Consider the following 12252-nt stretch of genomic DNA (forward strand, 5'->3'; position numbering starts at 1 on the left):
CTCCCCGTGACCATTGGGGTTTCCTTCCACACTCGCAAGACATACTGGTTGGGGTTAGGAAGTTGTGGTCGTGCAATGCTGGTGCCAGCAGTGTGGCAATACTTGCAGGCTGCCCAGCACAAACCTCACTGATTTGATTTGACACAAATGAGACATTTTACTGTACGTTTTGATCAGGACCAGAATCAGGTTTAATATCACTGGGATATGTAAGGAAATTTGTTAACTTTGTGTCAGCAGTGCAATGCAATACATGATAATATTAGGGGAAAGAACTATGAATCACAGTAAGAATATACAGTGCCAATAAAAAGCATTCAACACCCCTTTGAAAGTTTTCATGTTTTATTGTTTTACAACATTGAATCACAGTGGATTTAATTTGACTTTTTTTGATGTTGATCAACAGAAAAAGACTCTTAAGTGTCAAAGTGAAAACAGATCTCTCCAAAGTGATCTAAATTAATTACAAATATAAAAGACAAAATAATTGATTGGATAAGTATTCATCCCCTTTAATATGAAGCACTAAATCATCACTGGTGCAGCCAATTGGTTTTAGAAGTTACATAATTAGTTAAATGGAGATCACTGTGTGTAGTCAAGGTGTTTCAACTGATTGCAGTAAGAATACAACTGTATCTAGAAGTTCCAACAGCTGGGATGACAGTATCCTGGCAAAAACTACACCATGAAGACATGTACACTCTAAGCAACTCTGCCAAAAGGTGATTGAAAAGCACAAGTCAGGAGATGGATACAAGAAAATTTCCAAGTCACTGAATATCCCTTAGAGTGTAGTTAAGTCAATCATCAAGAAATTGAAAGAGTAGGCACAGCTGTAAATCTGCCGAAAGCAGGCCATCCTCAAGCACTGAGTGACTGTGCAGGAAAGGGCTAGTGAGGGAGGCCACCAAAAGACCAATGACAACTCCAGAAGAGTTACAAGCTTCAGTGGCTGAGATGGAAGAGATTGCGCATACAACAGCTGTTGTCCTGGTGATTCACCAGTCACAACTTTATGGAGAGTGGCAAAGAGAAAGCCACTGTTCAAAAAAAAACTCACATGAAATCTCGGCTAGAGTTTGCCAGAAGGCATGTGGGAAACTTTGAAGTCAGCTGGAAGAAGGTTCTGTGGTCTGATGAAACCAAAATTGAGCTTTTCGGCCATCAGACTAAACACTGCACATAATCAAAAGCACACCATCTCTACCATGACGCATGGTGGTGGCTGCATCGTGCTGTTGGGATGCTTCACTGCAGCAGATCCTGGAAGGCTTGTGAAGGTAGAGGGTAAAATGAATGCAGCGAAATACAGGAAAATCTCATTGAGGAATCAGTGGTGGAAAGAGTGAGCAGCTTCAAGATCTCAGAGGGTCTGTCCTGAACCCAACAACACTGATGAAATCGCGAAGAGGGCATGCCGGTGGTATACTTCGTTGGGGGTTTGCGGACACTTAGTATGTTACCACAGATGGTAATGAATTTCTGCAGGTGTACGGCGAAGAGCATTCTACTGATTGCATCACCGCCGGATCGAAAGAACCCACAGAGGGTTGTAGACTTAGCCAGCTCCATCACGGGGACAGTCCACCCTGCCATTGAGGACATCTTCAAAAGGCAGTGCCTCAAGAAGTTAGCATCTGTCATTAAGGACCCTCACCGTCCAGGGCATGCCCACTTGTCATTACCTTCCTTCAGGGAGGAGGCACAGGAGCCTGAAGACCCACATTCAATGTTTCAGGAACAGCTTCTGCCCCGCCATCATCAGATTTCTGAATGGTCTGTCATGGTCTGTCTACCTCACTACTCCTCTTTTGCACAATTTATCTATTGTAACTTACAGTAATTTTTATGTTCTGCTGGCACAAACAACATATATCAGTGATAATAAACCTGATTCTCATTCTGATTTTGACTTAATATTTCAGGTTAGTGATGTTTCAACCAAGAACGAAGGGTTGACTTCTGGTGGAAGTTGGCTTCTGCCCGACACAGGCCCCCTAGGCCTGAGTCGATGTAGTAGAAGTTGTTAGTTAGAATGCTGAGAAGGCGCATTCCCCCCTTGTGGGGAATTGCAGAACTTTAGAATAAAGCATCATGTACCTGAGGTGGTGATCAGGCGGGGTTTCTCCTCTCAGAGCGGTGTGAATTTTCAGAATCTTCTACCCCGGAGAACTGCCGAACCAGCAATTACTGGATATGTCCAAGGTTGAGGGAGACGAGTGTTTTGGTCTTTAGGGGAATCAAGAGTTACAGGAAACAAATTGTAAAGCAGAATGAAGCTCAGGATCAGATCTGCCATTATCTTACTGAATGGTAATGCTGCCTCAGGGAGCCACTTGGTTCTTCATTAGTATTTCTCAAGCATCATTGTTAAAACAGCCAGACTAATTCCTCTTTGTTGGATCTTGCCCATAAATTAGCCTCATCGTTTTCCCTGCTTTAGACTTCATTTGAACTTTATTGCCCGTTAATTGCATTGGCATGGTCGACATGGCCAAAGGTATAAAATAAATGCAAGTTGCTTTCATTTTGAAAAGAATAACCTGCTTGGATTCATTCAGTGATCCTGTAACTTAAAAGTTCCAGCAGGAGCACTGAGACCTACGTTGTAGCCTATACTTCCATAAGAAGGAGACTTAGTTCTAAGAGCACTGACTTAATCCTTGTGGACTCTGATTCCACAATTATTTTGTTACTGTTCTGAACTAGTGTCAATGACTTATTGAATATTTTAATTTAGTCGTATTGATGTTCTTAGTGTTGACTCTCAAGGGTGAGATGCTGAAATTTTCAATCATCTCCCAAACCAAATAAAATATCGAGCTTACACGGGTCTTAGATTCTCCCCTTCATTAACAAATTGCATTTACCATGTTGAGGGCTTCAGCTGAGCTCTTAAGTGTCAAAGCGTAAGACTACAGTGTGATAAACCATCGGGTAATAAATGAATTTGTTCTCTCTGAAGGTTAAGTGCTATATGTGGCCTAATTTGTGGCCATTCTGGCTCCCCCTCACCTGCTCATCATCTCCCTCTGGTGCCCCGACTCCTTCCCTTTCTCCCATGGTCCACTCTCCTCTCCTATCAGATTCCTTCTTTTTCAGCCCTTTACTTTTTTCACCTATCACTTTCTAGCTTCTCACTTCGTCTCCCCCCACCCCACCTGGGTTCACCTATCACCTGCAAGCTTTTATTCCTTCCACCCCACCCCCACCAACCTCTTTCCCCCTTCCTTTCCGGTCCTGATGAAGGGTCTGGGCCCGAAAAGTCAACTTCCCTTCCACAGATGCTGCCTGACCAGCTGAGTTCCGCCGGCAATTTGTGTATGCGTTGACCGAACTTGCTAATTCGTTTCCACGCAAAACGCAACATTTAGTGCAAGGTTGGTTCATGTAGTTGGAGACATCTCACCCATATTTTGTAGCAGGGTGAATGAAAAAGCAGATATGCCTGTGTCATCTCTTTAAACAATTCTAACAGAGCCCTTTGTACAGCGGTGCTATGGTACACATTCAGTGCTCTAGGTCAAACTGGGCTTCAAATGCATTGTTCCCAGCCTTCAAGGTGTAGAGGTTTGCATTCCATTAGAATGTTTGATTATATTCTATGCTTGCCCTTGACATTTTATTGATCTATCTACATGAATCATTAATATCTCTTTCAGCTTCCACTGCTGTTGCTTTCCAGCATTTAGAAAGTCCCTTCTATCCTTTCTCTATGACAGTAAGATCCAATATATCAGTCTATTAATATCTCTTTGTATCTGAATCCTTCCATAAATAGTGCATTCAAATGTTCTGATGAAGGGCCTTGTCCCTAAATGTCGACTATTTACTCTTTTTCATGGATGCTGCCTGGCCTGCTGAGTTTTTCCACCATTTTGTGTGAGTGGCTGCAGATACCTGTTAGGTCTCATTAGTCTTACGTGACAGCAGTTTAAGATGGTACTGGTGAAGCACAGCAACTACTTGCCTGTAGCAAACAAAATTACTTTATTAATCACACTCTTTCTGGTAAACGACCACTGCAATCGATAGCCTGGGACCTCCCGTTGGGAGTTCAGCCTGTATGACCTGGCATCTTTGTGGTGTGTACTTAAGTCCTGAAGGTGCAGGATGGTTGCAGCCCTGCATGTACAGGCTGAATCGGGACAGTATCAGCCGGGCCTGAGAGTGGTGAAATGAGCCAATGTTTGGCCATTGCTGGAGCTGACTTGGAGCTGAATTGAAGCATCAAAAATGAGGCAAGCAAAGGCAAGTCATCGAGGCTTGGGCCTGGGCCCAGGAGCGAGGACTGGACCGAAGTCTAGACAACTTAAGCGCCAGGAGAGGTTGAAAAGGTCAGGGTGTCAGGGTCGGAGGTGAGGGTCAAGCCGGCTCAGCTCACTGCTCCATGAGGTTTACTCGTCAATGCACTGAACGGAGGCCGTGGCCTGCAACTAGTGGGCTCCTGAATCGGCTGCCGTGACGACTGGCTTTGTGGCTGTGGAATCATCTTTGTGTTTGCTTGCTTTTGTTGTTTGCATGGTTCGGTTTTTGCTCTCTGCATGTTGGGTGTTTGGCAGTCTTATTTTTTTTAAATTGACTCCATAGAGTTTGTTTTGTTTTGTGGCTGCCAGAAAGGAGACAAATCTCAAGGTTGTGTATAGTAAACATACTTTGATAATAAATGTACCTTGACTTTGACTGGAGTTGAGGCAGCATTTATCAAAATAGAGCAAGTTACAATTTGGGTGTGAGACTCTTCATACTGATATTTCTTATTGGCCACGTATGGATCCCAGCAGGACCCCCTTGATTAGTGGGGGTTAATATAGGAAAGTGGGTTTGGAATATAAGAGCAGATATGAAAAGGCAAATGGCCGACCCTTTCTTCTATTTCTTGTCCTTATTTTCAGGCTCTGTCTGCTCAGCCTAATTTTCTAATCTGATCAATAATTTGCCGTGAGCTGTGGCTTTCTGGGATTAATTAAATGGCTCCAGGATCTCCATGTAGATAACATACACGGACAATACCCACACTAATTTTGAGACCTCTTCAAAATATTCAATCAAATTGAAATTGGAAGGAAAGCTAGAAGGATTGCATTCATTTGTCACGTACATCAAACTACCCCATTTTGTCAGATATTCCCTACCCTAACCCAACCCAGCTGAGTGCTCTCCAGATCTGCAGTCAATCTCCTCTTCATTATGGCCTCTAGTACTTTCTGACAGTTGATATCAATTAAATTTCATCGGTGCTACTGTTTTGGAGGATGAGTCCTGGGCCCAACATGTAAATGCAGTTGCGAAGAAGGCGTGGCAGCACCTCTACTTCCTTAGACGTTTGTGAAGATTCAGCATGTAATCTAAAACTTTAACAAACTTCTATAAATGTGCGGTGGAGAGCGTATGACGTGTTGCGTCACAGCCTGGTATGGAAACGTCAATGCTGTGTATGGAAAAGCCTACAAAAAGTAGTGGATACGGCCCAGTCCATCATGGGTAAAGACCTCACCACCACCGAGCACAGCTACGTGGAGAAGTGTCGCAGGAAAGTAGCATCCATCATCAGGGACCTCCACCACCCAAGCCGTGCTCTCTTCTCACTGCTGCCATCAGGAAGAAGGTACAAGAGCCTCAGGACTCGCACCACCAAGTTTAGGAACTATTACTACCCCTCAAACATCAGGCTCTTGAACGGAAGGGGTAACTTCACTTGTTCCATCATTGAAATGTTCCCACAACCAATGGACGTACAATGGACACATAACCAAGGACTCTTTCATCTCATGTTCTGGTATTTTTTGCTTGTTTATTGATATTATTGTTTCTTCATTTTGCATTTGCGCAGCCTGTTGTCTTCTGCATCCTGGTTGAAAGTCATACTTAGGTGTTCATTCATTGATTCTGTTATAGTTACTATTCTATAGATTTGTTGAGTATGCATCACAAGAAAATAAATCTCTGGGTTGTATATGGTAGCAGATATGTACTTTGATATTAAAGTTTACTTTGAACTTTAATTGCTCAAAGTATGTTGATTTTCTTTGCAATCCTTACAAAGTATACGGCTAGTACAAGTTTTCCAGTTTGAATGTGTTCTCAGAATAAGAGACCATTGGAAGGTTATTGTTGGGGCATCTGCAGTGTCCTCAACTATTTCCTTAGAAGCACTAGAATAGAAGACAGTTAGTCTTGGGAATTCTTCATCTTCAGTACCGTCTTTATGAATGTTAGTTGGCTCATGTTAATTTTTACGAGTCTTTGTCCCTGACTCAGTGTATGTTTTCCATAGATGGTGGCCTTACCACTGTCAATGCTCAACGGTGCGCAGTTAATACTGTTCAGAGCAGTGCTGGGAGTAACATCTTGGGCTAAAGCACACTCGATCAAGCGTAAATACTGGCTTCGCCCTCGATCCGTATTGGTGGTTCCTGCAAAATGTACGGACTTCAGGATAACAACAGCACCAGGCTCAGATGGCTTTGCGTGTTTTTGTACACAGAAGAATGGTCACTAGGACTTGGGGTGAAATGCTTGCTGCACCCATGAAAGTTCATCTTTTTTATGAGCTTCTAATTTCCAAGACAGAACAAAAGTAATATAAAAAATCATTTAATAATTATATTCACCAGTCTGTAACCCTGCAGGTGAACTGTCCATCGTTTTGGTTCAGTGTCATTGCAAAAGATGTACATGCAAAATGGAAACATTTGCTTGTAACATGAGCCAGTTCTCAGCTTAATGCACATAGCTGGTCAGCTGCAAGAAGAACTTGCTCTCTATTGCTGCTGTGTTCCCACACTGAAGAATCTGCCTCCTCACGTGACAAATTGCTGCAGTCGAGCATGATTGCTGATCCAACAAGTGATCCAAGGCTGCCAATGGCATGTTGAACCTTTACACCAACATGTCCTGAGTGCCCAAGACTAATCTAAGTACGACAGGGTAGCATAATACTGCAGGAGAAAATGAACAGGTTTCTCATTGTTTAATTTCTGTGTGTGCAAGGCAGCTCTGATTTTATTGAAGTGTAACTTGCTCTCTAAAAGCCGACCTGAGTACCTCCTATCCAACACATTTTTCAGCTGCTTTGTTGGTCCATCATAAACCAGGCACTCAGGACATGTTGGTGTGGGCACGTGGCCAAGTGGTTAAGGCATTGGACTAGCGACCTGAAGGTCGTGATTTCGAGCCCCAGCGGAGGCAACGTGTTGTGTCCTTGAGCAAGGCACTTAATCACACATTGCTCTGCGACAACACTGGTACCAAGCTGTATGGGTCCTAATGCCCTTCCCTTGGACAGCATTGGTGTCGTGGAGACGGGAGACTTGCAGCATGGACAACTGCTGGTCTTCCATACAACCTTGCCCAGGCCTGCGCCCTGGAGGGTGAAGACTTTCCAGGCGCAGATGCATGGTCTCGCAAGACTAACGGATGCCATAGACAACAGACAGTTTTCTTACTGTTGTATGATACCTGCTGGCTTCATGGAGGATATTTTGTTGTATGTTTTCCTTTATGAGCTTCCTGTATAATGACAATGGAGACAATACCATGAGGCTTTCCCAGATAGGTACCTTTGTATCAATATGTGTTGTACCTTTGAAAGGTAGCAAAGGAAATGAGACAAAATCACATCAAGCATCAGACTTAAGAAGCAGAACTATTTGGTGGCTCTCCTGTGCCAGCAGCTGTTGTGAAGCATCTGGTTAGGATGGAGTAATTTTAACCTAACCCCTCTGAGTTAGTCATCGAATCGTGAACATTGGTTCTATTGCCTTAATTACACTCAAATGCATTTAGGTGAGCCACGGCACTCACACACCTAACGTAATCATGCCTAATTTAAAGCGCTAAGTTTAAGACTCAATTTTAAGTCTTGTTATGGGAGGAGGTTACCAAACTGACAGAGGAAAAGATTCATGGATGTGCTGAAAGTCTCCTTGAATAAATAGAACCTCCATATTTCTCTTGGGTTCATTAAGGCTATTATAGCTGGGGGTGATAATGAGGGCAAGCTCCCACTACCTATTAAATGCTCCCAATGGTGTGTGCCTCAAATAGCCTCTGACAACCAAGTCCCGCTCCAGGCCTTCATGTGTGGCTTAGCTAATAGGCATGGCAGAACCATTTTTACTGATAGGAGAAAGGGCAAAGGAGGAGGTGCCTTAAAATAATTTGCTTCAGACAGATGAGGCTGATCAGCCATGGTTGGCAGCTCAACTAGGAGGAGGAAAACTCTGATCTCAAACCTCTGCTGCCTTGTGCCTGTACCCACTCATGGGGAAGACTTTGGGAGGAAAACCCGAAGGAAAAATCTGGAGCTGGAGTCCCTAAGGCAGTTCTATGTTGACTTCAATGCTGACTGGCGTCTCCTGTGACGCTGCTGGTGCCAAACTGTATCAGTCTCTGCTGTTCCTTTGGGTTCACCAGCTGTGTGAAGAGGGAGAGCTTGCTACATGGGCAACAGCTTGCTCTCCGTATTGTACTGCCCAGACACACGTATCTAAGCAGCTAGGACACAACATCCATGGTCAACCCTGACTGACAGAGGCCTCAACATTTCTCTTGGAAATTCCAGGCCCACGCCCACTCAGAGTGGAGAGCAAGCATTCAGGATGGAGTTGAGAACATCACGGCCACTGGAAACATACAGAATCCTCTTCAGAAACCACTATCCTACCTGCCTGTCTCTTCAGCCCCGTTGGTGGAACAGCCTGCACTTCCCATTACTGGGCTCTTGAAGCAATAGTAAGTCACCCTCAATGCCAGAGAGGTCCATAAGAAGGAGAAGAAAGTACACCTGATCTTTGTTTTTCCCCCTCGTTTTGAAGAGACACTGAGTGGATCCCCCCTCCCCCTCCCACTTTCAAATCTCTTACTAGCTCTTCTTTCAGTTAGTCCTGACGAAGGGTCTCGGCCCGAAACGTCGACTGTACCTCTTCCTAGAGATGCTGCCTGGCCTGCTGCGTTCATCAGCAACTTTGATGTGTGTTGAGTGGATTTTAAAACTGCCTAAGATAGTTTTACATGTTACCCTAAAATTACAATCCCTGCATACCTGTTGCTGCAAACTGTGGTGTTTGGATGCTTCCAGACATCCATCCATGGAAAGAATTTGAATTGCTCTGTTGCTTCCAGCTGGCCACCTACGAACTCTCTCACAATGTGTGCAGGAACATGGTGCAAATGCACGTTATCATTTGGCTGGGTTCCCAGAAAGGCAAGTCATTTATTTGTATGTTCCCAAGATGAATATTGGCAGAGCTCCATTTATCGTCCATCCTTGCTTAGCCTGTCAATTGAAGAGCAGCAATATGATCAAAACAGATTCCTCCTGGAAGCAGGTTGCACCATCTTATGTTTAACTGTGATGGCCTGAATTAAAATGAAAAAAAAACTTGCCTTTCTATCTAATCTCTCACATCCTTACGACATTCCAAAGTGCTCCTCAGCCTATGAAGCATACTTACTGTTGTAGTGTAAGAATCACGATAGCCAATTTGCACACAGCAAGCTGCCATTAACGGGAAAGTGAAAATTCTAGATTCTGCCTTTGTATGGTTTGTTGATGGGAACTCTGCAACTTTAGAGAGTTCTGTGGTTATTCTCTGGGAGATATAGGCAGGATCTTGTTTGAATGAATAAAAGCCAAAGGATAAACAGCAAACAATAACGCTCACCATAGTTTGAGAAGACCTCCAACCTTATTTTATTTGGCTCGCCATATTGAGTACGCTGCTAGCTTCCCAGGACCTATCAAAAGTGGTAGATGACACTCTAGTCTCGCATTAGTGTTTTGACACTGGTTATAAGCATTGCTTTCATGAAAGTCTAGACCGGGGGACCAGAGAATAGATTTCCTTTAATAATTCACCAGGCAAATGGCTAGATTATATGTGTATAACCTTGTAGCCATTTATTAATGTGCATGCAATGCAGAAGACATATTTCACGTGTAGTTGGTAGTAATGTGAAAACTTCTGGTTTAGGATGGTGGTGAGTACTGGTAGCTTGACTTGGGGCGTTTGATGTTGCAGTGTTCACCGAGTTTGGCAGCGAGCTTGTAGATGTTTCAACACCAGTGGAGGGGACATTCTCAGTGCACAGTTGTTGCTGTTTCTCCCTGAGAGTGCTCACGTTTATATCGGACCCCATTCGCCTGCCTTGGTCCTGATTGCCTACTCCTTTGAGTTCAAAGGTCAACTGAGGGGATAGCCAATCAGGACCGAGGCAAGCGAATGGAAGCCTCTATAAACGTGAGCACTCCCAGAGAGGAACACCAACAACTGCCACAGAGGATGTCGCCTCAACTGGTGATGAAACGTCTGCAAGCTAATTGCCAAGTTCGGTGAACACGGCAATATCAAGTCCTGGTTTGATATACCATTTGCACACCAGGAGGCAGAAACAGTATTACAAAAGCAATCAACACTTGATCACTTTCTTCAGTGGAATAACTGATGCTATTGAAGCAATATAACAGGTTCTTAGTTTTCCTCAATAATATTAACCAAAACTTTTTCATTTGCAGAGTACTGAAATCCTCAACACGGCAATTCTAACTGGCAAAACAGTGGCAGTTCCTGTGAAAGTCATTGTGGTGGAGGAAGACAGCACTATAACTGATGTGTCCGAGTTTGTGGCATGTAAATCATCAGATCAAAATGTGCTGAAGGTATGTTGACATCACTCTGTTGTTCTTCTGTTCTCGTTTAACAATCCAACCCTGCAGGGTGCAGCCTTCGCCTTTGCTCTGATATGTCTGGTTTTGATGTTTATACAATTAATCACTGGTTGAGGGAGCATAAGAGTGAGATGCTTCTCTTTGCATTCTGTTTTCAAGCAGTGGAAAATCTTTGGCCTGTATTTGGGTGTGACTCAGTAGTCAGCTTTGCATAACAGAGCTTTGAAAACATTATTAATTTTTTTTTAACGTTTTTATCTCAGCATTGAGGCTGAGAGTGTTTCATGATTTTTTCTGTCCTTTATATTAAGTAGTTTGGTGTAAAACTATGCAGAGGTTTTGTTTGACTTGAAACGTCTTGATTTGAAGATTGCTGGGTTGTGCAGCACAGAATAACCCAAACAGTTTGGAAGCATAACTCAAGATCAAAAATCCTCGCAAATTTCTATAGATGTACCATGGAGAGCATTCTAATTGGCTGCATCGCTGTCTGCTATGGGGGGGGGGGGGGCGGTGCCACTGCACAGGATTGACATAAACTGCAGAGAGCTGTAAATTTAGTCAGCTTCATCATGGGCAGTAGCCTCTGTAGTATCAAGGACATCTTCAAGTAGCAGTGCCTCCAAAAGGATTTAAGGATTAACATCACCCAGGTCATGCCTTGTTTTCATTGCTACCATCAAGGAGGAGGTACAGGAGACTGAAGGCACACACTTAACGATTCAGGAAAAATTTCTGTCTTCTGACCATTCAATTTCTAAATGGATATTGAACCCATGAACACTAACTCAATACCTTTTTATTGCTATTTTCCGCTACTTACTTAATTTAACTGTTTTATATATACCATCGTTCAAAATTTTTAAAAAAATTATTATGTATTGCATTGTTCTGCTGCCGCAAAGACCACAAATTTCATGACAAATGCCAGTGATATTAAATATGATTCTGTTTCAGATCCTTCCATCTTTAAGATCTCTATCCATGAAACTACATGGTTGCATCCTTGATTGTGGGAGCAGTGAAGGAAGATGGTTAATTGCCCGTGTGGCCATTACCTTTCAGGCATTTTGAACACAAATGGTAGAAAGAAAAATAATGTTCAGATGCTTTCTATGTGCTGGGGAGGTGACATCACAGCTAGACTTCATCATATTTATTTATCCTCTTCATAAATTACAATTAATAATGTGCTGAGATTTCACAGGGATTTCACCAACCTCAGAATAGAAGTATTTGGAGGCTGATGTAAGCCCTGTCAATTTCACCCTTGAAAGGTACATATTTTTAATCAGGTTTTGGAGACTTCGACCAACTAGTTAAGATAGGTTAAGGCAATTATTTTTTATGCCTTCAGCATTACATGAATAAAGTAAATTACTGTCACTGCACAAAAGCGGATCACATCAAAAGCCCTTAATGGTCTATATACATTGAAAATGATTTGCCAATGTGGATTTGATGCCATCAGCTAAAAATGGCTTTCCAGAAGCTTGTTAATTAACTACATGCTTAGGCCTCTAAGCAACTTCTAAACACACATGCTATTGCCCCGAACCCGTTTTCAAACACCA

The 12252-nt window shown here is 43.1% G+C and overlaps 1 protein-coding gene across 1 annotated transcript in view; it reads left to right on the plus strand.

The window, feature by feature from the left end:
- The window catches only part of LOC140190849 (transmembrane protein 132C-like), a 1058274-nt gene that overhangs the window by 862745 nt on the left and 183277 nt on the right, over positions 1 to 12252 (plus strand). The window contains exon 5 of the mRNA XM_072247739.1: positions 10526 to 10669. Within this exon, the coding sequence (XP_072103840.1) occupies positions 10526 to 10669 (144 nt within the window). The remainder of the gene's footprint in view (positions 1 to 10525; positions 10670 to 12252) is intronic.

The sequence above is a fragment of the Mobula birostris genome, chromosome 31, assembly GCF_030028105.1.
Source record: "Mobula birostris isolate sMobBir1 chromosome 31, sMobBir1.hap1, whole genome shotgun sequence".
In the NCBI taxonomy this organism is placed as follows: domain Eukaryota; kingdom Metazoa; phylum Chordata; class Chondrichthyes; order Myliobatiformes; family Myliobatidae; genus Mobula; species Mobula birostris.